Source organism: Plecotus auritus (assembly GCF_963455305.1).
Source record: "Plecotus auritus genome assembly, chromosome: 1".
In the NCBI taxonomy this organism is placed as follows: domain Eukaryota; kingdom Metazoa; phylum Chordata; class Mammalia; order Chiroptera; family Vespertilionidae; genus Plecotus; species Plecotus auritus.
This window is the reverse complement of record NC_137770.1, coordinates 139,849,085-139,874,398: the sequence shown is the minus strand read 5'-3', so window position 1 is coordinate 139,874,398 and position 25,314 is coordinate 139,849,085. Positions and strand designations below refer to the sequence as shown.

General features: G+C 41.0%; 1 protein-coding gene across 1 annotated transcript in view; it reads left to right on the top strand.

Moving 5' to 3' along the window:
* GAD2 (glutamate decarboxylase 2) overlaps window positions 1-25,314 on the top strand; it is a 66,104-nt gene that overhangs the window by 21,659 nt on the left and 19,131 nt on the right. Inside the window, exons 9-13 of the mRNA XM_080667422.1 lie at window positions 10,754-10,808; window positions 12,239-12,355; window positions 14,531-14,595; window positions 21,076-21,154; window positions 23,818-23,967. Coding sequence (XP_080523548.1) covers window positions 10,754-10,808; window positions 12,239-12,355; window positions 14,531-14,595; window positions 21,076-21,154; window positions 23,818-23,967 — 466 coding nt within the window. The remainder of the gene's footprint in view (window positions 1-10,753; window positions 10,809-12,238; window positions 12,356-14,530; window positions 14,596-21,075; window positions 21,155-23,817; window positions 23,968-25,314) is intronic.

Genomic DNA, 25,314 nt, shown 5'->3' with positions numbered 1-25,314 from the left:
TTGAGGAGAAAATTGGCACAGACACAAAATTTGCTAACTGGGGATAAAGATTTAAATAACAAAACATTTCCTTAATCTGTAGCCAAACAGTTATAAGTAATGAGCCTGGAATCCAGGGAAGAATTGTCTGACAGGCCATGTTTTTTTCAATCTAGTCAGTTTTCCTTCTTAGCTTAATTTTTAGGTGCGTTTTTAAAAATATATATATATTTTTTTTATTGATTTCACAGAGGAAGGGAGAGGGAATAAGAGATAGAAACATCAATGATGAGAGAGAATTATTGATCAGCTGCCTCCTGCACGCCCCCTACTGGGGATCAAGCCCACAACCTAGGCATGTGCCCTTGACCGGAATCAAACCTGGGACACTTCAGTCCACAGGCCAATTCTATCCACTGAGCCAAACCAGCTATGGCTTCGTAGGTGCTCTTGAGTTGAATCCCAGTGGGAGGATAGATGATCTGGGAGAACAGAGGGGGCTCTTGACTCCACTCCTTATGGCACCAATATTGCTTCTACTGTGAAAATCAGGCTGTGACCATGGAAATAGCCTTGGAAGGAGTCCACTAAGCCTGCCCGTCAGGTATTTATAAGAGCAAAAGGCTGACCTGAGGACATCTGACTGTCTGGAGGCAGCATCATGCTCCATAGAGAAGTGCAGGGCTACTAGTAGAAGAAGGAAAAGCGAAGTGTTGCAGGGAAAGAAACCACTGACAGGGCAGCTGGGACAGAGGCCAAAGGTATCTGTCATTCACCACCAGTAGGGCCAAGGGGCTTTGTCTCCTTCTGCTCAGGGGCCTTGTGAGATGAGGAGGGGAGGAACGGAGCAACACAGGAGAAAGAAGAAAGAGAAAAGGAAAGAGGAAAAAAAGCATATGAAATAAAATGTGGGAGAAATAAGGACTAGAAGAAAAATCTTGTGGTGCCTGTATGAAGCGAAGCAAGAAAGAAGGAAGTAGAGGGAAATGGGAGTGGCAGCAGAAAACATTTTTAACATTTAAAAAGCAATATATGCTCACTTTAAAAAACGTAGAAAATAGCAGGGAAAAATCATAATTCTCCCACCCAAAGATTGTACTACATTGCTGTCTCAACCTTTGAGTCTCTTTTTAAGCATAGAGGTTTATTCTTTTTTCCCCTCTCTTTTGAATAATATTTACATTTGTGATCATGTTTCTTTTTCTAACTAAACATGATAACATAAATATATTTCTACATTATTACAAATACAACACACTTTACATAATTTTTGAGGTGTGGCTGTGGGAAAACATGATGGTATGCTGTTTAAATAAATCTCCACTCCAGCACTAGCCGGGACAAATGCCTGTTTCCCCAGCTAAGGAAAGGAGAAAGTAATGGCACCTGCTTCAGAGGGTTGTTGTGCAGATTACATGCATTGACAAATGTAAAATGCTAAAAATGACAGCTAAAACAGAGCAAGCACAAAATATTAGTCCCCTACTGTTTATTTCCCCATTTCTGGTGTTGCTCTTGTAAACAACCTTTACATCCTTCAGGGAACATTCTTACGTGCCCAGGGCTTCTCCATCTGTGGTTATTTCTTTGTATAATTGCTAACCTAAACTCTATGAACATTCATAAGGAAAGTGACACATCAGGCCATATCACCTTTCAACAGGTTTCATGAATTTACTCCTAGCAGTATTGTATGAGAACATTTTGGAAAAGAAAATTAAAGCTATGTTGGTAGCTACAGATAGTCTTTGATTCTAATAATTCACACCATCTGTATAGCATGAGTTTAAGATTGAGAGCCTGGTCTTGATGGATTAAGTAAAATTTTCATGTTTGGAGCCAGGAACCAGGAGGAGGCCTTGAGCAGTCATCTGCAGCCACAGTTCCCACTGGAATATGCTCAAACCCTCCTGGTGGCCATGTTGTTCTTATTATCTATCAAGTCCCCTTGAAAATCAGGCGTGCAGTTCAGAAATCACCTGAGACTGACAAACTTTCTCCTAATGTACTTTACAAAGTTCATCCAGACTTTGCAAAACATGAACCTGGACCTGCTCTCTAAGGCTTTTCCTTCTTACAGTTACTTTTTCTGACTCTGCTCATCAGTCTATCGGTGACTGGGTGACAGATTTTGTCTTGTTCTGCAGATAGTTGACTTAGTAAGAAGCTCACAATTGAAGGCAAATATCCTAGTGAAAGATGAGAATAATCTGTGACCTTCTAAAAAGCTCATAGCCACATGTAGAAACACATCCCAAGAGATACTATCCCTTAATTAGCAATTAAAGGGGCTCAATTTGGTGACCCATTTAAAGTGAAACATGATTTTCAGTTAAAACAGTTCTTAGACAGGTATAGTAAATCATTTGTTTGAAATAGGTTCTCTAAGAGTTGCAAATAAAAAAACATTTTAATGTTATTATGTATACTGTAAAAGGTAAAATAAGATAGGGTAATGGAAAGCCTCAGTTTCCCATGCTTTACATTTTAATGGAAGTATCATAAGTAAAAAGAGTATTATATTTTGTAAAAATTAATTATTAAGTTCAAAAGAGGAAAGTGTGTTAAATGAATCCTTAATTTCCTAAGTTTTAATTTAAGAGTTCCCTTTCCTTGTCAGCAAAAAGTTGAATATTCCCAGTGATGGGATTACTGAACTTTTATTCAAGTGTCATTGGGTCTGATATTTGCAAAATTTGAATTAGTGGAATCTAAAATATGATGCAATGATGTGCTTAAGGATAGAGAAGAAAATATGAATTAGTATCTAGAGGAAAATAAGTATTTGTAGAAGAATTGAGTGATATTTCAGAATTGGATTAGGCCACTAACCAAAAAGGTAATTTCCAGAAGTTCAGACAGGGGATGAGGAGAGAAAACTTCTATTTTATAGATGATAATTTGGAAGAATAGGGAGTTGCCCTCTGATGGAAGTGAGAGCCCTGTGGGCTACTTCTTCTGGCTGTAGGCAGGGGCCTTGGTTAGGAACACAGTGGGAGACAAGATAGACATAGACACAGACTCTGCAAAACTTAGTCTGGTGTGCAGAAGGCAGACTTTGAAACAAGAAGAGGCCCTGGCGAGCTCTAAGCCATGGATGTGAGAGAAGTTGGCTTGTCCCAGGAGGGGAAGTGGTCAGAATCTGATAGCTCAACAATAGGATAGCGATAGCTCAGGTTTTACAGTTGATCGATGGCATGTGTTAATAGAAACTTGATTTTTCATCCAGTTATTATCTGATGTATACACCTATGCATACAAAATGTCAAGAAACTTTTTCCTTTTGTTTTGAACAGGTTTTCTTCAAAATGTGTAATGGGATGAATAGTGAGCTCAAATTGAAACTTTAAATCGTATGTGTACATGAGAATGTAGGATTTATATGCATCTTTTATTGGAGAAAGAGTTTCTTCAGAAGACCACAGAATTCTTAGTGTTGGCTAGCATAGTGGTTTACATTGGAAACAGAGCTTTGCTTCCTGTTGCTTAACAGATTTGAGATCTTGCCAAAAGCTGGAGTGAAAGTGGCAGTTTTTACTTTGTCTGGTTTGTAACCGGATAGAATTTTCTTCCCTTACCAGGACTAACTAATAAAGCATGTTCAGAAATAAAGAAGAAGAAAAATACAGATCTTTACCAAAGGGCGCAAAAAAAAAAAAAAATTGGGGTCCTAACTGTACCATGAGCTGGTTAGTTCATGGGTCACTCTCCTCAGAGTCACCACAAACACTAAGTGTGGCAATCAAAGGCAATGGTCTCTTTATGGATTACTACTGATTCATCAGGAGGTGCCAATAGGGAGTCTTTGAATATTTGTCAGCCTGCACCATCTCCTGTACATTACTTATTTTGAAAACATTATTTATTGACAGTCCAGACTCCTACTTGTCAGGGTCAGTTTGCTGAGATCTTGCTAAAATTAAAATGTTTTCCGAATAGTTATTCAAGCCAGTTTCAACACTGTCAGAATCAATAATGGCAAAATATTTCTCTGCATAATTTTTTAACAGTTTGGTAGCACAGACCTGGGAAAACTCTCTGTTTGCCCATGCATGCTGAATGCTAGTAACTGCCTTGGGTAGGTATCTGCCTTCCATCTGACTGTACCTGTGCCAGATGTAACTGCAAAGTAGTTCTTCTGCCATTCACCCGGGTGCATAGTCCAAGAACCCGAGGCCTGCATTTTAGAGATTCAAGTCTGAGGTTTAAGTCAGGTCTCCAAGAAAAAGTAGATGGATGACCTTAAACAAGCCTCCAGTTTTATCTGGAGCCTCCCAAAAGTGTGCATACCGATGTGTGCCTGCCTGTATTTTCCTTCTTATAGATTAGTTTCAGTTTACTCACTTATAGTTTCAGATATTAATTATCATCTTACCTCCACGCCATTCTTTGCATTCTTGCAACACATCCTATTTAGTTCCATGTTAATCCTTCATTTCCTTCTGGATTATATTTTCTAATATTATATTTGAGATTTTTGTAGCTATACTCTAAGATGTATCTATAGATTTGGGGGGCTATATTTGACAGATTTTGCTTTCACAGTTAGCTAATTTCAGGAAATAAATTCAAAGCTTTCCATTGTCTTCTCTATAAAAGCTAAAAGAGCATCATCTGCCAATAATAGACTTGTTAATATTCACTACCAGAACATCAGGGCCTGGCATTTTGAGGAACAATTTTTTGGAAACTTTTTCCCACTTATTATTTGTTTTTGTTTTCAAATTTTCTGTATATTCTTGAATCAATTCTTTTAATTTACATGTTCCTGGGGGAAATTATCTATTTCCCCAAATTTTAAGATTAGCCTAAGGTGCTCCATAGAATTCTCTTATAATATTAAATACACACACACAGCTTCCTACCCAATCTATACATGCACCCATGTAGCTGAATGTAGCAGAAATTCGTGCACAGGTAGGGTCCCTAGGCCTGGCCAGCGATCAGGGCCAATCAGGGCCTTCAGGCTGCCAGCTGGGGCCTTCCTTCATTCCATGCCTCCCCCTGGTGGTCAGCACAGGTCATAGCAAGCGAGCAAACTCCCAGTCTCCCAAACTCCTGAAGAGACATTTTGCATATTAGCCTTTTATATATATAGATATCCATACCTCCTTTCTCATTTCAAATGTTACATTTTCTCTCTTTTCTTTAATTGGACTAGTCATATAATTGTATATTCATTGATCTTTTCAGTGTTCCATCTTTTGAATTTAAATGTATTTATAGTTTCTAATTCATTAAAACATTCATTCTTTCTGCCTACATTGTTGTTGGATTAAATATTCAGTTTAGTTGCCTTTATTCTTTGTTATTTAATTACAGAAGCATTTCAGGCTATTCATTTTCCTCTGAGGATGATTTAGGATGCCTCTCATATTTTTATCTGTTGTATTCCCATATCATTAATTTTTAAGGTTCTGTAATGGCAGTTTTTATTTTCTCCTGGTTACAAAGTTATTTACAGTAGCCAAGCATGGTTTCTTACATGATAAATTGGACAATTTATCATAATCCTTTTCTTCTCTCTACCAAAAAGTTCACAGAAGAGGGATGTTAGTTTGAGGACTAGGAGAAGTGATGAGAGATTGTCAGCACACCTTCTAGCACACACAGACATTTCCCCTTATTGATAGAGCAATGTGTTTTAGTAGGAGTTATATGTTTTCCTTATTTTACTAATCAGTGCTAATAGCAATAAGAATTGGGACCAAGGAACTACTCAATTTAAGGGGCTTCCAAACAATCATAGTGAAAATGTTACCTACATCATTACAATTCTAGAACTCAACCTGAACAGTCTCATGTTAATCAAGGTAATAGGTATTTTTGTTTAAACCCCATAAATGCTTCGAAAAGACAGTTGTTGTATAGTGCTAAGAACTTGGGTTATGACGTCACACAGCTCTTAAGTTAAACACCTGCCTCCCACCACCTGTGTGACATCCTGCAAGTCACATGAGGCTAGTACTATTACTGTTACTAATGAGATTATCTAACATGTATTGAGTGGGTGCTATATGGTAGGCAGAGTTTTATACTTAGTGCCCTATAGTGTTTTATATTTACTATTTCATTGGGTCCTCATGTAAACCTTGTGAGGCAGGTGAGTACAAGGAAGAACTAAGGGCTTCAAGTACACACAATTAGCATAAGGTCTGGAGCAGGAGCCCAGTTATTCTGTCTCCACATTTCAAATGTTTAGCCACATTCAGCTGCTTCTCGGAGCCTTATCTAAAGCATAGTGCAGTGACTCTTCCTAAAACTGGTAAGTCATTATCACTGCTGTTGTGTTGCTATTAACAGTGATTGTAACATTAGTCACTTTCTAACAGGAAGGACTCACACATCCTTTCTTCTTTGCGCTGGTGTCTCTGTGAACAGAGCCAAGCTCTCCTCACTTAGGAAAGGCTGGTAGAATTACTACAAGTTCAGCAGGTCAATGAGCAGGTCACCAATGACTCAAGCACCCCTTATGTGCCCATTTGAATGCCTGCCTGGAGGTACACACTCTCCAGGAACGTGCTTCTTTAGGTAGGATCAGTAGCTTTCTCCTTCAGAGCCATGAATCTGAGTCAAAAATCCACACATGATGTAATCCATGTTTTTTGCCCTTCCCACAAGAAGATTTTTCCTGCTGGCAGCTCTAGCTGGCATTGTGGGATTTTCCCCAGGCAACTTTATGCAGTTGGCTGACCCTATAGCATCATGTGAATTTTCAAAGGCTACTGTTAATTGGGAATTTAATGCAAAACAACAACATTCAAAGCAGTAGTCTGATTCAAGAGGCATCACTTCAATGTTTCTTTCTTAAACACCAACAACTAACAGAGAGCAGCATTACAAAGAGTCAGTCACCACTTACCTGTGAGCCTAAAGGTTGAATGTGTAAACATTAAAGAAATACTTTAGAACAGACAGAGGATGTGACAGCTGCCATCCAAAGCTCCCCTGCACCAAGAGATGCTGGGCTGGAAAAGCCAGGACTGGCCAGACAGCTCCTAATCCTCAGAAGAGCCTGCTGGTCATCACCCAACGTACTCACCCACAGCACCCGGACAGGCAGGGCCGCATAGGGCCACATTGGGGAGCTCCTTCTGCTCAATGGCCTAAGCCATGCTGGCTCAAAACCATGGGTCACATGAAAGTACTTGGCGAGTATGTTATCCAGTTATTGAAGTGCCTACCAGGTTAAATGTTCCATTTCTAAAACAATATTTCTTGGAGCTAGGTCTACTTGCTTCAGCATCACCCTGGGTGCTTATTAGAAATGCAAATTCTTTTGCATGTTTGTCTACTAATTACGTTATTATGTATCTCCCTTATTGGCATGTAAGCCCTGGAGTGTAGAAACTGGTCTGTTTACCCTGGTCCCCAGTGTTTAGCGCATTGTAAGTGCTCAATAAATACTTGTGGGATTCATCAATTCCTGGGTCTTATAACTGACTGACTGAATCAAAATCCCTAACAGCGGGGCCAAAGAATCTGCATTTTAAAGGCACACACAGCCCTAACCAGTTTAGAATAGAGTGTTGGCCCCTGAACTGAAGGGTCCCGTGCTCCATTCTGGTCAGGGGCACATACCTCAGTTGCAGGCTCCATCTCTGCTCTGGTTGGGGTGCGTGTGGGAGGCAATCGGTCGATGTGTCTCTCTTACATCGATATGGTGGTTTTTTTTTCCTCTCTCTCTCCCTCCCTTCCACACTCGCTAAAAATCAATGGAAAAATATCCTCAGATGAGAATTAACAAAAATAAATATTAAAAATAAATAAAGGTGCACACAGGTGATTTTTATGTGCACTAAAATTTAAGAACCATTGTTCTAAAGTCAGCCAATTCTAAGATAAATGGAAAGATGAAAATTTTTGTCTCCAGAGGCCCCCACACTAGCTGTCTGGTCAAAGAATAAAGTAAACATAGTAATATCATCCTTGAGTTAAACTTTTGCATTCTAGTCACACACCTCCAACGAATGTTGAGCTGCCACCTGCAGTGTGCCAGGCTCTGGGTTCTGAAGTGGACAAAACAAATATGGGAGTGGAAGACAGAGTGCCTTTATTTTGCTTAATAATAGCCCCAACGTGTAAGAGTAGTAATGTTGACAATTCAGATACCAAAGAGAAGCCATAAAGTGCTTTCTTTAAGTGGAAAGGTGAATACAGACAATAAGCTGTTTTCAGAGAGAGAGAGACCACATTTACTTAACTTTTATTGCAGTATATTGCTTAATTGTTCTATGTTATTATTAGTTGTTTATCTCTTACTGTGCCTAATTTATAAATTAAGCTCTCTCATAGGCATGTATGTATAAGAAGAAAACATAGTATATATAGTGTTTGGTTCTATCCACCGGAGGTCTTGGAATGCATCCCCATGGCTAAAGGGGGCATATTGCATTTGACAAGCCTGCCCCTTCCTGCTGCCCCACAGCTCACTGATACAGAAATGAAACAACTGTATGTTCATCACTGCTTTCCTGGAAGACTTGAATGACACCTCTGATCCATAAAATTCAAATATTATCTTAAAGGGTTTATCTTATCCTGAAAGACTCCAATCTTCCCAAATAGGTTCCCTATATGTTTGGCCCTTCGAGTTTGTGCCGGAAGCTGCTCATTTTATTTCTAGTGACAACCAGCCTTTTATCAGCTTTTGATCTTGGGCAGTCACATTGCCTCTCTTGGACTGTTTTTTCATTTGTAAAAGGAGACAATTAAACTAGAATCAGGTTTGAGCTCCTTCCAATTCTAATGTGCTCTAATCTGTGACACCTTACTGCCTAAACTTATCAGAACCACATAGCAGTGATTAGATGAGGAGATAGCGATTGTCAAGCTAGTCCACCTCAAACTCTGCAAGGCAGACAGGTGATTGGTTTTAGTAGACCAGGTAAAATTTGGGATTTGTAAACAATTTCTGGGAATTCTCTCAATTTTCACATACTACAAAGGCAATACAGTACATGTAATGTGCTTAGAACTTTATATAAAAGATAAATATCTGCATTTCCTCTGAAAGGTGAACATTTTGCTTATAGCAGGGCTGAAGTGAGGTGTTCTGGCAGTCTGGCTAGGAGAGGTGAAAATCACTCCTTTGAGGTTGTTCCCAGGCTAAGCTGTGAAGTGAAGAGAGAAACACAGGGAGTGAGATGCCCTCCCCACCTTTGCACTCCCTCTGTCCCTCCTCCTGTCCCCGTTGCACAGAAGTTCCCCAAAGGTGGCTGCTCTGAGTTGGAGTGGACCCTTTGTACCAAATGCACATTCAATGCCTTTGTTCGCTACCCCCCTGACTGACTAATCACTGTTAACTTGTCCATAACCATCACCAGGTAATTGCCTTTTAACTGCTTTTCTTTGGCAAACAGCTTCACATAAATCAGTGGTTCTCAATGCCTTCAGGCCTAATGTCTGCTTTATATTCCAACTATTTGCAACACCTCCTTTATTAGCCTGAAATGAAAATTGTAGAACATATAACTTACCTGCTCACTATATAATGCACAAATTATGTTTTTAAATGGAGAAATGGTAGCACAATAACAATAAAATAACATTTCAATATGCAAAACCTTAGGCATGATCACACTAGGAGATGTAATGAAGCAGCCCAATTCTTGTGCTGTATCTGGAGTCACAGGGACAGCCACGGATGGGCTATTGAGCTAGTGACAAATACTGATACCCCACTTGCTGCTCACTAAATGCTAGCAGCATCCTCTCATCATTTATTGCTACAACCTCCTCATCATAATTTATTTCTCCAAATTGCTTTAAAAACACACACACCTAGATCAAGGACCTTGCTGTGAAAAGTTTATCCGGTCTAGCAACCTCAAGAGAGCTGTGTTGGTTGAAAGAATATTTCACTCCTCCGGTGCTCTGTACCTACTCTGTCTGCCCTTTGCCTGTGCTTCCCCAAACATCTTAGATAGGAATGTCACAATAAATAACAACAGTCCCAACAACAAAAGCTAACATTTATTGAATGCATCCCATATGTCAAGCACTTTTAAAATACTTGGCATTTATTAACTCATTAAATCCTCATAACTCTATGAGTGATATTATTACCGCTATGTTAGGGTTAGTAATAATAATACACACAGGGAAATTAAGAAACTTGACTAAGATCACACATCTAGCTACATCTGGCTTCTAGGAGAAATCAACTCCTCTGGTTGTTATAATAGTGGGGTTTTATAGCAAGCAAAGCACTATTTGTGTTTTTATTTTAGGAAAGAAGCATTGTGGGGATGAAAGGATGTTTTCTTCCAATTCCTGTTTGAAATTTGAGTTCTTGGCCTGCTTCATGATTTTAGCACTTACTATGTAATTAGGTAGCTTTTTGGCTTAATATTTCATTCAAAGGCTTCAGAATGGATTTTCTTGTCATGGTATTTTGTCTGTATGTGAAGTTGCAGGTCCATTCATTAGAAGATTTGAAATACAAGCCTTTTTCTGCACTCTCCCTCCATTGCCAAATGTCTTGCTCCAAAGCAGCCTTGTTTTAATGGAATTAAGGGGATAACCTAAAAAGCAGGGTTTGTGCCGAGTGCACAGTGGTAGGAGGAAGTCCCCGGAACTTGCCAGAAATTGTAGTCTTGCATCATTCAGGGAGGAAATGCATTTCTTTCTGAAAAGAGATGAGAGTTGTTTAAACTGATTATTATTATCAACGGTTTAGGGCTGGATTTTTACCCTCATGTTGCTGCTTGTCAAAGACAAAAAAGTAAATTATTCAAAGCAAATCTGTACAGTAATCTATTTTTCCTTTCAGAGGAAAAATGATCCCATCTGACCTTGAAAGAAGGATCCTTGAAGCCAAACAAAAAGTAAGTTTTTGTAGGGAGCTTTATCTAGCCCATAACAAGCCAAGGGTACAAATTTGTAGTCCTATCCAGTGGAGAACACACTTTGGTTTTATTTTTTAAAAGAGGACCCAGACCTCAACCTCCCAGCTTTAATGAGAATATGGAATTTTGCATCTACTCATTACTTATTTCTCTGGGTTGTAGGTTATTTTCTAAAGGTCTAAGTTGCTGAATAGATAACATCCACAATAATATTGTAGGAGTTTCCAAAGCATTTGTCTTCTTGTGTGAAGAGGCTTGGCATCAAGCAGACACATTTGAAAGATCAGAAAGTGGAAAATATCAGAATGCTAATGCAGCGTGTCAATTACTGCTGTGAGGTTATTGGAAAGGGGCCATTTTTTCTTGCCTGTACACATACTGGTATGCCTGGCTCTCCAAACGCCTTCTTTTTCAGAAACCATTTAGAACTCTTTTTAGAAGTAACAAGTTCTAGAGACCTGCTACAGATTCCCACAAAGCTCTGGAAAGTCATGTACATCCCTGGATGGTTCGCAAGCCAGAGAGCTTATTTCTAGAATTCTCTTAATTTAATGTCCACTGAATATAACCTACAGCTCCTAGTTCAACACTGTAACACCTTTTGGTTATTATGAACTCAGGAATAATTATTTCTATTTATATGCCCCCCCCCCCCCCATAAATTGGCAGCAGGAGGTTTCCCTTGTTCTTGTACTAGAACTTCTTGTAATGTAAATCACAGATTAGGCCTTTGCTGCCACCTACAGACTGACTCTGTAACATCATGTTGTAGCATGTGGAGTAACATGTTCATCTATTTGAGTCATTCTTCTGCCGTCCTTCAGCAGCCATCTCTTATTTCAATCACTTTCATTTAGCCAGGGCCAGACTGAGAACTACTAACACGCATAAAAGCCAGGGGTTATTGTTTAGCTCCACATGAATCCTCTTCTCTAAGACTTTAAATAAGTTACCTGAGGATTTTCCAAGTTACCTGAGGATTTTCCAAATAGGAGTAATGAGCTGATTGGAGTTCCTTCTCATTGTTCTCTTTTCTGCTTATTTATTAAATTCCGAGGTCCTTTTATGAACAAGAAAGACTGGAAATTAAGCAAAGGGTAGGAGGAAAGGCCAGAAAACCTCCCTAGAAAATATAAATTACTGTGAGCACCACAAAGCATATTCCCCTCTGGGTCCAGTGTAGCCTCTTCTGAGAATCAGAATGTCTTCTGTTCTGGAGGAATGGCCTGGAGAACTCCAGTCCTGGAGCGTGAACATTGTTCCTACCAGGCTCTGAGGTTTCAATGGCCTTTCTGATGGCTCCAAAATTGCACCTGTATGAGAGGGGGGATTTCTTTGCTTTTGCCGGCTATTTTAAAGAATCTTTGAACCCCTGTTTTACATGTCTTGGGGCTTTCTCATTTGCATAGGGATTTGTCCCTTTCCTTGTGAGTGCCACAGCTGGGACCACCGTGTATGGAGCATTTGATCCCCTCTTAGCTGTCGCTGACATTTGCAAAAAGTATAAAATCTGGATGCATGTGGATGTAAGTATCCCATACGCCTGCCACTAAAATGTCCTTGCGCATTTTCACCTGGGGCCCTCTCTCTCTCTCTCTCTCTCTCTCTCTCTCTCTCTCTCTCTCACCTTATTTTCAAATGGAGATAGTTCAGCTTTTAATAACTGCAACGACAAAATAGCTCACAATTGACAAAATATACAAATTCACTGGAAGCAGTCTGAGGTTGATTATGCCTTAATGTTCCCGACATGATAATATTCTTATTTCTTTGGCCAGTACCTGAGCTGAGCACTTAGTTCTTAATCCATTGAGCCACAATGTCCTTTGTACACACACACACACACACAGCACACACATGCAGAGCTTACTGCCCTGCAAGAACGCTCAAATGGATAAACAGGAATTGCATTTATATAGGAAACCCAAAGGCTCAAAAAACTCAAATCAAGTATTTGTATATACTGAGTGGAAAGCAGACTTGACAGCTTGCTAAGAAATATCTGCCACCACATTTCCAATTTCTTAGCTTGATCAGCTAAGAAGATAAACTAGATGCGAGAATTTTGACTCTAGGTTTAGTCACACTAAAAAAAATGCCCACGAAAAGATTTTCAGATGAAAAACGGTCAATTTTTAGAAGGACAAATTGCAGGGATTTACATTTAGGCCAGTATTTTTTAAAATGTGGCTCAAGATTAGCTGCTATCTGCAAACTGTTAATGATCCAGGATGAGATAAGGAGTTGGTGTCAAAATATCGCTAAGCACAGTATTTGGTAAAGCTGACATTTTTATTATTATTATTATTGTGTGGTTTTCTCAGTGAAGGAAGCATAAGCTGATTCTCGTGCAAGAATGTTGGTGAGTAGCACTGACTTTAGGCCATCCTGGCTTTATGATAAGTATTCAGAGCAAATTATTTCCCCTCTCTTTAGGAACAGAAAACATTCAAAGGCTAAGCTAGATAAATTTCTATTATCCCAGAGGTATAGTCTGCATAGTAATTACCAAACTTCTTTTCCTTCCCTGAATCACAATGTGGTTGTGCATTAGGCTACCAGAGACCCCTTTGTTTTTACACGTGAAGACATTGAGAAAAGGTTGAACAACTTGAGTACCTTCGGTGACCTGGTTTCGGAACTGGGAGTCTGTTAAACCTTGCTAGCCGATTCAGGAAGACAATTACCCTGACTGCTTTAAAAATAGCAATGTCCGTGTGTCCTAAGCTAGCGATGCTGTGGTCTCTCTTTTAGGATTATAATTACAACAGAGCTGGGAGGTCTTTTAACCAATTGTATTAGCTTTCTTTGAAACATATCAAGTTTACTACTTCTTCTCTTTAATTTTTATACATTCTACAATTAAGCTAAAGAATCTTTAAAAATTACACATTTGGAAAATTGGGTAATTTTTGAAAGTGTAATAGAACTGAAATTACAACAAAGCAGGGGGAGCAATTATACCCTAACAGTGGCGTTTTTTTTTTTCCTTTAAAATAATCCGAGGAATATTTTTTACCCACAAAGGTTAATATCTTCCAATGAATCTCTATCTTGACATCCTATTTTTAAAGATTACTCTACCAATTCAAATCTTAAAACTTGAGAAAAAAATTTAAGGGCCATGTTCTAATTGCTCAATTAATTGACTGGTACAAATCTCTCCTGCTTGCTTTTTTGGTGGTAGGTTTTTTGTTTGTTTGTTTTGCTTTTGACAGAGAAATTAGTTTATCCAAAATTACACAGCAGTGAAATTAGATTGTGAAGCCGCGTCCTCCCTCTGGATTCATTCGGAATTGACAAAAGAGTTTTCCTTGAAACTTGGAAGATGTTTAAAGGGTCCACAGCCCATGTTCTCGACTCTACACTGTATAAGTAATAGGTTTTTCTCTCTCTGAGATGAGGAGTTTCACTAGGACTGAGTGCTGGTGATGGGCTGTGGGGAGAATCTGTCTCTTTCTCTTGCAGACTGAGGTAAGGTGGCCCCAATGTGGCTCCTTACCCCATATAAATGCGGGATGGAGTCTGAGACCTTAGAATAGCCCCTAATTTAAACTTCAAAAATCTAGTGCTAGAAGGTGGCCAACCCCTAAGTTGCCTGGGGTCAAGGAGACGCTCACTGTTCTGAAAGACACCAAACTATAGAAATTTAAGCAATGAAAAACTTCTACCTTTTTCCTTGTATGATCTTCCTTTTTCAGGCCGCTTGGGGTGGGGGATTGCTGATGTCCCAAAAACACAAGTGGAAACTGAGCGGCGTGGAGAGGTACACACATTTTTCTTGTTCACAATGTTAAGTGTGAAAGCTAAATGTTGAAAGCAAGTTACACGCGGTTTCTAAGAGCTGTGGTATACAGGTGAGCTCATTCTGTGCAGTCCTTGTGTGCCTTGCCCTGTGTGGTCATATATGTCTAAACACTGTGTGTAATCAACAGAAAGAAACCAGAGCCCATATCTAATGACGCAGGGGGAATATCTCTCAGACACACAGATTCCCAACTGGGGCCCACGGTTCACCAGAGAAATCAGGAATGACCTTCCTAGGATCTCTGAACCAACCACCAAAATTGTTTAAAACTTTCCTAGGGAGATTTATGGCTTTTGGGTTCCATAAAGAATAACATCCACTGCTTTAAAGAAACCAGTAAATAATTTAGCAAAGCAAACAAACACCTTGTAATTTATGACGTGTTTGGGCTTCAATGGCCACTTTGCTTAAAGTGGAATATGCTTTTATTCCCATGATATTTTTTTTTTCTGATATAACTCTGAGGGATGCTGCAAAGCACCTTAATTCAGAAACTAAGCAGTAAGTCATTGAGAAAAAGCTATAAAACACAGAAGAGGTATTATTTGATTAGTGTAAAGCATATTTGGATCCATAGCAAAAAGGAAACAAAAATCATAGAATGGAAAACCAGCCTTGGGCTCTGTGTTGTGGAGCAAGTGTGAGTGAACGACCACTGGAGTCCAGACCAAATTAAAATTTAGGGAGCCTTTAATAGCCGGCCGGGGACTGCTCTGCCTTTCTCCACGCAGGGAGTCCAGAGAGCAGCCCCGACCCTTTGTGCAGGACCACTTTAAAGCACATTAACCACATCCTGTTTTTGCAGAGCAAGTAACCCAAGACAAAACAGTTTTTCCTAAGCAACGTCAGGATCATGCCATTGACAACCATGTCATTTACAGGGTCATCCTGATCTTCAGAAAGCTGACAGTGTTCTATCTTGCAAGGCCTACGTGCTGGGAAGGGACCATGAGACTGTATCTCAAGGCTTGGCCAGGTGTCAGCACTGACAACTCTGTCTGGGGCATAGTCCACGGCCTCTCTGGAATGGTAGTAGTAAGCATGCTCAAAAATTCCCACTCTCCAACACTCTGGACCACGTGCAGAGGGAGCTCAGAGTTCCCTGTTCTCCCATCATGACACCGCAGGTCAACTGCAGTGGTGAGCTCTGACACTCCAGGCAACTGAGCAGGCCTGAATTCACTAGAGGCTGCCAAATTCCCAGCGTGCCCTGTCAAGTAGCCAGATGCCACCCAGGAAAAGCTTTCCACTGGCTCTGCCCCCAGACAGCTTGGCACAATTTCTGTTCCAGGATGAGGAGACAGGCTGATGGCACTCGGGAGCATCTGTCAGCACTGGTCCTGCAGAGCAGCCAGGCCAGACCAATACCTAGGGAATCTAGGAGTAGAAAGAGGAGTGGGGTTGCTGAGGCAGAGTCAGGGGCACCCTGCCTACGTAGTGAAGAGAAGAATGGGGAGACTCGAGATAGACCAGCAGGGTCGCTGTCCTGAGTTGCCACCCTTGCTCTGATTGTAGGTGCCTGTGGGTGTGGGTGGATGAGGACAGGCCCGTGCCTTCCTACAATGTGCCACTTTTAGTCTCTGCTTCTGGTCCTTCAGGGCTCTCACAGGCCTCATTCCTTTTGTCATGAAGATCTGCTCAAAACCCAAAGCTTTAGGAGGAGGCAATGAACAAAAGGGAACAATTGGGGAGGTGCCTGTTTAAATGATTAGAACAGGAATTAAATTCATGTGATTTCGACAGAAGTGCCCTGTACACAGTACCTTCTCTTTTCTGAGTTTCTTTGTGTGACCGGCACAAAAAGTGAGCATCTGTTATTCTACCTTTAATGCCACCTGGGACTCTAAGTGCTAAAAGCAATGCAGCATCCTACGCTAAATTACCTTCCCTGAGCCTGGGAAAAACACACCCACACACCTTTGCACTAAAGACTGTTATTTGAGAGGAAAGCTTAAAACACTCACAATGGAACAGAGTCCTCTGCCACGGCTGCAGTTCTTGTAACTGTATTGTAATGAACTCTACTCAGTGGAACAGCCAGACATGAAGTCCTAAAAACAAGGGACTGATGGTGTTTTGCTTTGATCAGAATCCCTTCAGTTCCCTCCATTTATCTGAGATGATCCAGCTTGCTGAGTTATCATCAGCCAAAAGCACACTTTTGATGGTGAATAAGGTTGCAGGGCCCATGGAAACCCCTGGGCCTAATGTGCATGGGCACAAATTTAAGGAAAGAAATTGGCCTCACTTGGAGTATCATGTTTTCCCAAGCATTAGGACTCACGCTAAAGTGGAGGAAATCGATAGTTGATTTTTGTCCCCAAATCCAGAGGTTTCCTCGTGCTCACAGGGGTCCCAGCTGCTGTCCTCAGCACAGAATGGTACAAGCTCCCAGAGCCCTGCCTGGCATCCCCTTCAAGAACCAACCCAATCCTCAGAAAGCAGTCTTCTTCCTCGCTAGCACTGTGCAGATGGCTAGAGATGGTGTCACTGAGAGTGCGTGCCAAGAACCCCAAGGCTCCAAAGTCTGTTTCTGTGCACTGTAAACAAACCACTTTTTTTTTAAAAAAAAATACACCTCCATTGACTTCAGAGAGGAAGGGAGAGGGAGAGAGCAATAGAAAGATCAATGTTGAGAGAGAATCACTGATCAGCTGCCTCTCGCACGCCCCCCTACTGGAGATTGAGCCCACAACCCGGGAATGTGCCCTGAACCATGACCTCCTGGTTCATAGGTTGAAGCTCAACCACTGAGCCAAGCCAGCTAGGTGTAAACTGACTTTAACCCTCTCCCAGCAGGCTGCTGCGCACTTACATGAATCCACTGCTGTTGTCTGCTCTCAAGGCTCTCTGGCCTAGCTGAAAGTTCCGGCGCAACTTTGCCCTGTTACCAGTTTTGCCCTCACTTCCCTCCAAAAGTCAGAGGTTCCAAAATTCAACTCACTAGTTGCAGAACCTCCGCCATATGCAAGCCTCGCACTAGGCTCCATGAGAGCACAAGGATGAATATGATAGGAAGTCTGTCTTCAGGGGGCTGAGACTCCATCAGGGAAGACTGACAATCAACAATGGATTAAAATTCAAGGCAGAGAAAGTAAAGGCCCAACACACAGACAAGTGAGCTGTGTGGAGGGAACAGGAAGGAAAGATTCCTCCTGAACAGGGGTGGGCATGGGAGCTTTATCAGGCAGAAATGGAAGAAGTACAGCAAGATGATGAGCAGGGACTTGCAGGCTTGAAAGGGTCCTTGGAGAAAGTTCAGATGAGTTTGCTTGGAGACTGTGATGGAGTCCTGGCAGTGCCTAGGAAGCTGGTAGAGTGTCTGCAAGTCCTGTCCAGTGTGCCTGCCCACAGAGCCAAGTCAGGCTCAACCCCTGAGCCTCTATTACGCACGGAAAGCATTAGATTTCTTGGACTGGGAAGAAAGCAGTTGAACCCAGGAGGTGGGGAAAGATAACTGCAAGGGGCGCTGTCAGGGGACCAGGAAGAAGAGAATGAAACCAAAGTCTCACAGGTTTGGGAGCTGGATGCCTGGGAGGAAAATGGAGCAGGGAACAAGGCATGGACGATTAAAGGAGAAAGATGAGGTCTGGAAGGATGGGAGGAGCCAGTGAATGAGTTCCTTTGGGGTCTGCTGAGTTTGAGGTGCAAATGAGGGCACCTGGCTACGTCTGAAAACAGCCCTAGGGGACTCAGTTCTCTAAACTTGTGAAAAGTCACAGAGGCCACTTGTCGGAATCCAAGAGCAGAACATTTTGAAATAAACCCAAGGGTGTTTTTTATAAATTGCCAACATTTCTCCAATAAATTAAGGCTGCATCATTGAATCACTCTGCTCAGTTTTTTGCTGTCTTTATGAGGCAGCCCCTCTGGAACAGAGCAGGACAGTGACAAGTAGCTGTGGACTTGGGTACCTCCTAGTCTAAAAAGACGCATTGGCCACTGCATAAACACCTACAGTCAGAGAAATGGAGAACAGCTGTTTTCTTTTCCATTAGAGTCATTACTGACGGCTGAGTTTTCTCAGGAAGAGGTATATAGCTGTCCAATATTATAGAATGGCAGCATCTATGTACCCACTGTTACAAGCTCATAAATAATAAAACTGAAATCAATAGCAAAAGCCAACCTTATTTAATGCTTATGGTATGTCAGAGACAGTTCTAAGCACTTTACTGTACTATTATTCTATTTACAGACAAGGAAATCTAGGCATAGAGAGATTGACTAACTTGCTCAAGATCACATAGCTAGGAAGTGATAGAACCTATATGCAAATACAGATTGTCTCCCAAGCTGGCTCCCTTAACCACTGTTACCTACTGCTTAGAGCCCAGGTTCCTTGATTCTGGTCCTGAAGTCATTTAGCCCTCTTTCCAGGGGTAGTATCCATCTGGCCATGAACTGCCTATGCTTCTTGCCTCAATTCCAGCCAAGAAGAAGAGCTGTACTATTCACTGATCAGATAAGATCCCCAGGCCAGTAAGTGTTCTCTCTGACTGGCCACAGAGCCTGCCATTCATCCAATAGATGAGCCAGATCTTTCCCAGCTTCTCATTTCTCCTCAAGGTTTTTGCACTTCAGGGGCTGGGTGCAGGGTGAGCCCAAGTCTGTTGTTCAGCCAGGAGGGCAGCGCTCACAGCAGCTGTCATAGATGGTACTGCTACTCTCCTCCTTCTGCGAGTCTCTTTATACCAAGGTCACATGCAGCTTCTCAGAAGTTGTGCACAGGGACTGACTTGCCTGATAAGCATAGAAAGTGAGCAGTAGGAACTCACTGAGGGACAACTGCTTTTCCTGGGAACTGGAGGAGTGCCGGGGGTCTTATCCAGTGTCTAGAAGGGTTAAAGAATCTGGAGAAGGGCTGTGGTAAATTAATAAAGAGTCTAGAGACGAAACATAATTTTGGAAGGCATTTTGGGGAGCCAGAGGAGACTTAGCTAAAGAAAAGCAAGTCCTCCTGTCTCTCTGAACCCAGAGCTTTTTATTTACACAAATTGCCCTGAAGCAGATATACATATCAAAGGGTAAGATTTGGTATACAGTAAGATTATCAGATTTGGGAGAAACTGCCTTCAGCTGTTCAGGTGTTTGGCCAGCAGGAGGCAATAACATGTAGATTGAAATGCCCTCAGCTGTCTGGCAGCAAGTAATCATTTATGCATCCTTTTCAGGTTTGGGGAAATGCCCTCAGCTGTTTCCAACAGGCAATAACATGTGATTCAGCCCTGCTGAATTCCCAACTTCCATCAACCTTTTGATGAAACTTCTTGCATTTATGACATGCTGGAATCAGCTTCTGGCAGAGGAGGAGGGGTTTGGAGCAGTAAAGTTGAAGTGAGGGAGAGAAATTGAATGAAGTCCAAGAAAGATACAGAGACTTGATCCAGGCCTTAAAGAATAAGTAAAATTTAGCCAAGTGAGGCAAAGGGAGGTGCCATTCAAAGAGAAGAAATCAAATTAAGAGACCTTGGACCAGGAGCGCAGAATTTTCTGAGAAAAAAAAAATAGTCTGGTGTGATGGAAATGGGTACAAGAAAGTGAAAGGACAAGATCGAACACATTAGATGCCATGCAGGTATCATAACCATACCCTGTCACTTGAATTTGGGCTGGAGGCAAAAGGAAGTTGTCAATAATTTAGAAAGAGGAGAGGGCCATAAACAGCTAAGAGGTAACTATGGAGCTGGGTGGAGGATAAAATGGAAACCGAGAGTCAGTTAAGATACGATTGCTGTATCTAGATTAAAATAATAATAACAATTGTTATTATTAAAGGAATCTGAAACAGGACTATGGCTTAGACTTTTCAAACAGGATAAATCCCTGAGCTGAGAATCACTAATACTGATGATGGAAGAGCATTGTATTTCTCCAGTGTGTTGAAACCAAGTTGATTGAAAGCTGCTGTTGGAGCTGTAGTGTGTCTCACTTGCAGTCTGGAAGGATAACTGGATTCAAGGAGAAATGGAAGCAGGGATGAATTAGAAGCTAGTATGAAATGACACATTTGAGAAATTTGGTGATCAGTTGAATCAGAAGGAGAAACTGGGTTGGGAAAAGGTCAAAATTCAGCAGTGGAAAGAGCCATGGCTCTGAACTCCAGGCCACCACTCTGTCAGGAGCAGGGACAGGGGAGACCTGCACCATGGCAGCTCCTTCACTTGCCTGCTGCTCTGCTCCTTGGTAGCCAAAAGGGGGCCCCTGGACTGGATAATTCCAGTCATTTGAAGGGGTTCTCAGACCACCTTTGAAGTCAAATGAATGCCTCCATGGAAAAGAGAAAAGGATATAGATCTTCTGGTTCTTTTGCAAACTTAGTGTCTTCCTGGCATCTGAAAAACAGTGCCAAGAACCCCGAAGCTCTGTTTCCCAGGCACAGGGGAGCAGTCTGAGCTTGTCATGATGCCACCTCTTAACACGACTTGTTTTCCTTAGGGCCAACTCTGTGACATGGAATCCACACAAGATGATGGGCGTCCCTTTGCAGTGCTCCGCTCTCCTGGTTAGGGAAGAGGTACGTCATTCTGACTGGTAGCCCAGTCCATCTATGGGGTTTCATAAAGTAAATGTGTGCAGTGACAGAATCAGAACATAGATGATTTTACAGGCTGGAACAGTGAGTTAGATCCAAAAAGGGGAATTGTTAATGAGGATAATTGTAAGATCTGCTCTTATGCCCTAGGATAGTCTGGTTACAGTTTGACTAGACAAGACAGTCATGTGTTACACGTGGCTAAATTGTTCTACTTGTGAAAAAGCCTAGGACATCAGGTTGTAATCTGTGGGGTTAATAATGGGTCAAGAGGATTACTGTTCACAAAGCATTAATGGGATGAAAGAGTGAAGATTCAGGATGAGGGAGGTGGTAGTCCTCCACGTCTTTTGGTTAAAACACACCTGGCAGGGTTTGCTTATGTTTGTGCCAAATGGTATATGGGAACCTATCAAGCTAGAGCTTGAATAGTAGAGAACACTTGGTAAGCATGTAAAAGAAGGGTTTGAAAGAACTAAGGATGTTTAAAGGAAGGAAGGAAGGAAGGAAGGAAGGAAGGAAGGAAGGAAGGAAGGAAGGAAGGAAGGAAGGAAGGGTCTGAGAAGATAGCCTGTGTTTAAATTACTCTCACATGGAAGAGATTTTGTTTTTCTCTTGAGGTTTCAGGGAACTGGATTAGTAACACTGCTTGGTACAGATTTGGTGGCAAAATTAGAATACACCATGATTTTACATCTGAGTTGGGGGGTCAATAAAAGGAATGCTTTTCTGAAAATTAAACTGCCCAAAAAGTAATGAATGCTTTATGTAAAAATAAATGCCTCATCAGGGGAGGTGATTGAATGAAGTTGGACAATCACTTATTAGTAAGAGGATAGAAAGGATACCCTCATTGGGAAGGAATAGATTCATAGCTCCAGGATTCCTTCCAAATCTATGATGCTGTGACAGCATTACCTTTACTGGGAACCAAGGAATGATGCCATTCTACATATTCTGCGGTGAGAGAATTCTTAGTCTTCAAAAAGCTTGTGATGCATTGGGTTAAAGAGTTAAAAACAAGTTTAATTATTTCTGGGCATATCAGAGCCTTTAATATGTAAATATCTGAAAATAAGGGATTTATGATATAGAATTTCCTACACTTACTTGACCATGGGAATCTCTTTGACAGTAACTAGTTTATAGCACAACACCTATTTATGTATTTATCATAGTTTGGGACATAATAGTTTATAACTTTGTAATGGCCCAGAACCAGGATACTATCTGACTAAGGCCCTTTATGTGAAAAACAACATCACTTCTACTTATCCTTTTACACAAGGAGACTAGTGCTCTCTGACCTTTTAGAGGTCATTTGCTCTGAGTGACCTTTCCTATCCCATGAGAAGCTGGTCTGATCCATCTACCATTCCACACTCTGGGATGGCTCCCTTAGGACTGATGGAACCTTTATGCAAGCTTGTAGGGCAGAGGAAGGTTGGTGCCAAGTTTCTGTGACCATGAAACAAAACAGAACCACCTGAAGCAATTTTTTACTTTGTTGGTCAAGTGAATTTTCATTTTCAAACTTGATGTCTTTCTACTGCCCTATTTCAATTATATTGTGTAATTTCCTTTAGTCTCAAAAAATAAAAATAATTTAGTCCACTAAATATGAAGCTTAAACCACAAGGGTGAGCTCTAGTTAAGATCTTAGCTGAAATACATTTTGTTTTAGTTTGCATAATTTTTTAAAAGGGTTCTCACTACTAACTTCTACTAAATGATCACATTTTTGTCTTTTCTCTGGTCATGAGTCACAAGAGAGAAAAAATGCCAAATCTTCTATAAAATCACAGTTACGCTGTGGATGATGCAAGAGTCAAGGGATTCCTGTGGCTCATGACAAACTGAAACGTGGTGGGGTTTCTAATGAGGAGACGGTCAGTGCTATCTTAGTCAGAGAGCATGATTCATTCATCATCCTTTAGAAAAGTTCAATCACTTTGCCACCCATTTTCCATAGTAAGCTTATGGTCCCAAGGAGCTTTAATGGTCATCTACAGTGAGACTTCCCGCTATAACTCCCATACACAACTGAATATGAAAATACAGTACAGACACACTAACCACTCTTGAGAGCATGACATGACATTTGACATATTGGTTAAGAAATCTCAGAGTGATAATGTCTTTATTTCTTTTTGATTCCAGCATATAAAAATGATAGCAGTGAACTATCTTAAAAGCTATGGTTTCCAAAGAGAACTCAACCTTAACACCTAAATGATAAAGTACTTGAACTAATAGGAATGAAACTACAGAAGAACCACACTAATAATATTTTGCAGAACCAAAGAGTTCCCAAAATATTATACTTGCAACAAAGTCAGAATATCAGGATGTTCTCCCAAAGTATGAACATTACACTCTGATTGTGATTTTTTTTAATGCCTTCTCTGATTAAACTCTGGTAACATCTGACCCTGAGCCATTTATCCCACAGAGTTGACTTAGCACAGCCCGTCCTGTCCAGACATTGGTCCCACTATTTTCCATTTGATTCTTACTGGTTTTTTTCTCTAGGACAGTCAAGGTATCTCTCCTTTATTTTTCCTTAATAATTTCCATCACAGAGTTACTCTAATAGAATACCGAGAAAGTCAATACAGTTTCCTAAGTTTTCTCTCCTCTTTTAGGGATTGATGCAGAGTTGCAACCAGATGCACGCCTCCTACCTCTTCCAGCAAGATAAACACTACGACCTGTCCTATGACACTGGAGACAAGGCCTTGCAGTGCGGCCGCCACGTTGATGTCTTTAAGTTATGGCTGATGTGGAGAGCAAAGGTGAGCATGTGTAGATCTGCTGAGTGTCTACTAAAAACACAAACTGAATCTTAGTGTGATGTGTTAATAATTGATTTACAAATTGAAAAGCACTTACCCAAGAGTAAGTTTCCTTTTTTAAAAAAATATATACTGTTTAATTTCAGAGAGGAAGGGAGAGGGAGAGAGAGAGAGATAGAAACATCAATGATGAGAGAGAATCATTGATTGGCTGCCACACTGGAAATTGAGCCCACAACCCAGGCAGGTGCCCTGATCCATGACCTCCTGGTTCATGGGTTGATAATGAACCACTGAGCCATACTGGCCAAGAAGATTAAGTTTCTTTAAAGCTATATCTACATATCTGCATTCTACAATGGGTAAGAATATACTAAAATCCATTATATTTTTTTCTTTTAAGCCAGTTTGCTCTGAATGTTCATTTATCTAGAAAACAAATCCATGTTGCTTTGTATGGCACAAATCTGATATTTAAGAAGTGTTTTGTTGTTGTTTTCTCTCAACTCTTGGCTTTTACCCCTGGTCGATCACTGTGCACATTAACTGAATCTAAAAGTATATGTTTGGAGAACAAAAAAGGAAAAGGAAAAACCCATCATGATCGCTTATTTTTGACATTTTAAAGGGGTAACCTCTAGTTACAAGTCTTTTTTAAAAACTACAGAAGTACGGTTTCTCCTTTGTATGATTTTTTGGTTGACTTCAGAATTTAACTGTGGATGATGACTCCTCTCTCAGAAACACAAACTCTGTATCTAGTGATGTGCAGTACTGGCTGGACCTATCTGTAGCCTTCTCAGGGCATTGTGTATGTTTAAGTGTAAGCAGCTGGAAAAACCGAAGATTTTTTTTTTTTTCATTTTGACCAGACTCTTAACTTAAATGTCACAAATCAGTGACTTTGCATCTGGTCTCATTTATCTCCCACAGGAGGCAATGCCTAGAGCCAGCTGGACATGCTAGAAAAGCCCAACTGCTAAAAGGGTACATGAGGAAAACTTGACAAAGGAAATGGGAAGGGAAGCAATAGGAAGGAAGTCATCATGCCCAGATGTCCTATATAGATGGGAAAGGTCCCACAGATTTGGCTCTAAGCTTTCTAAGCAGCCAACACAAACATGAGATAGGTTCAATCCCATCGGAACAAGCAGATAACTAGGTCAGTGGGGGTGAGACATGCCAGGATTAGACCACAGAATGGGCTCTTTCTTGGAACTGTGTAAAGAGGTCTGAACCATCTCCACACCCACGAGTCCCTTATGCTTGTTTATAAAATTTTCAAAGTAAAATGAATTGCCGTAAACATTTAAGAGCGGAGGATGGCTAACTAAGAAAAAGAGGGAG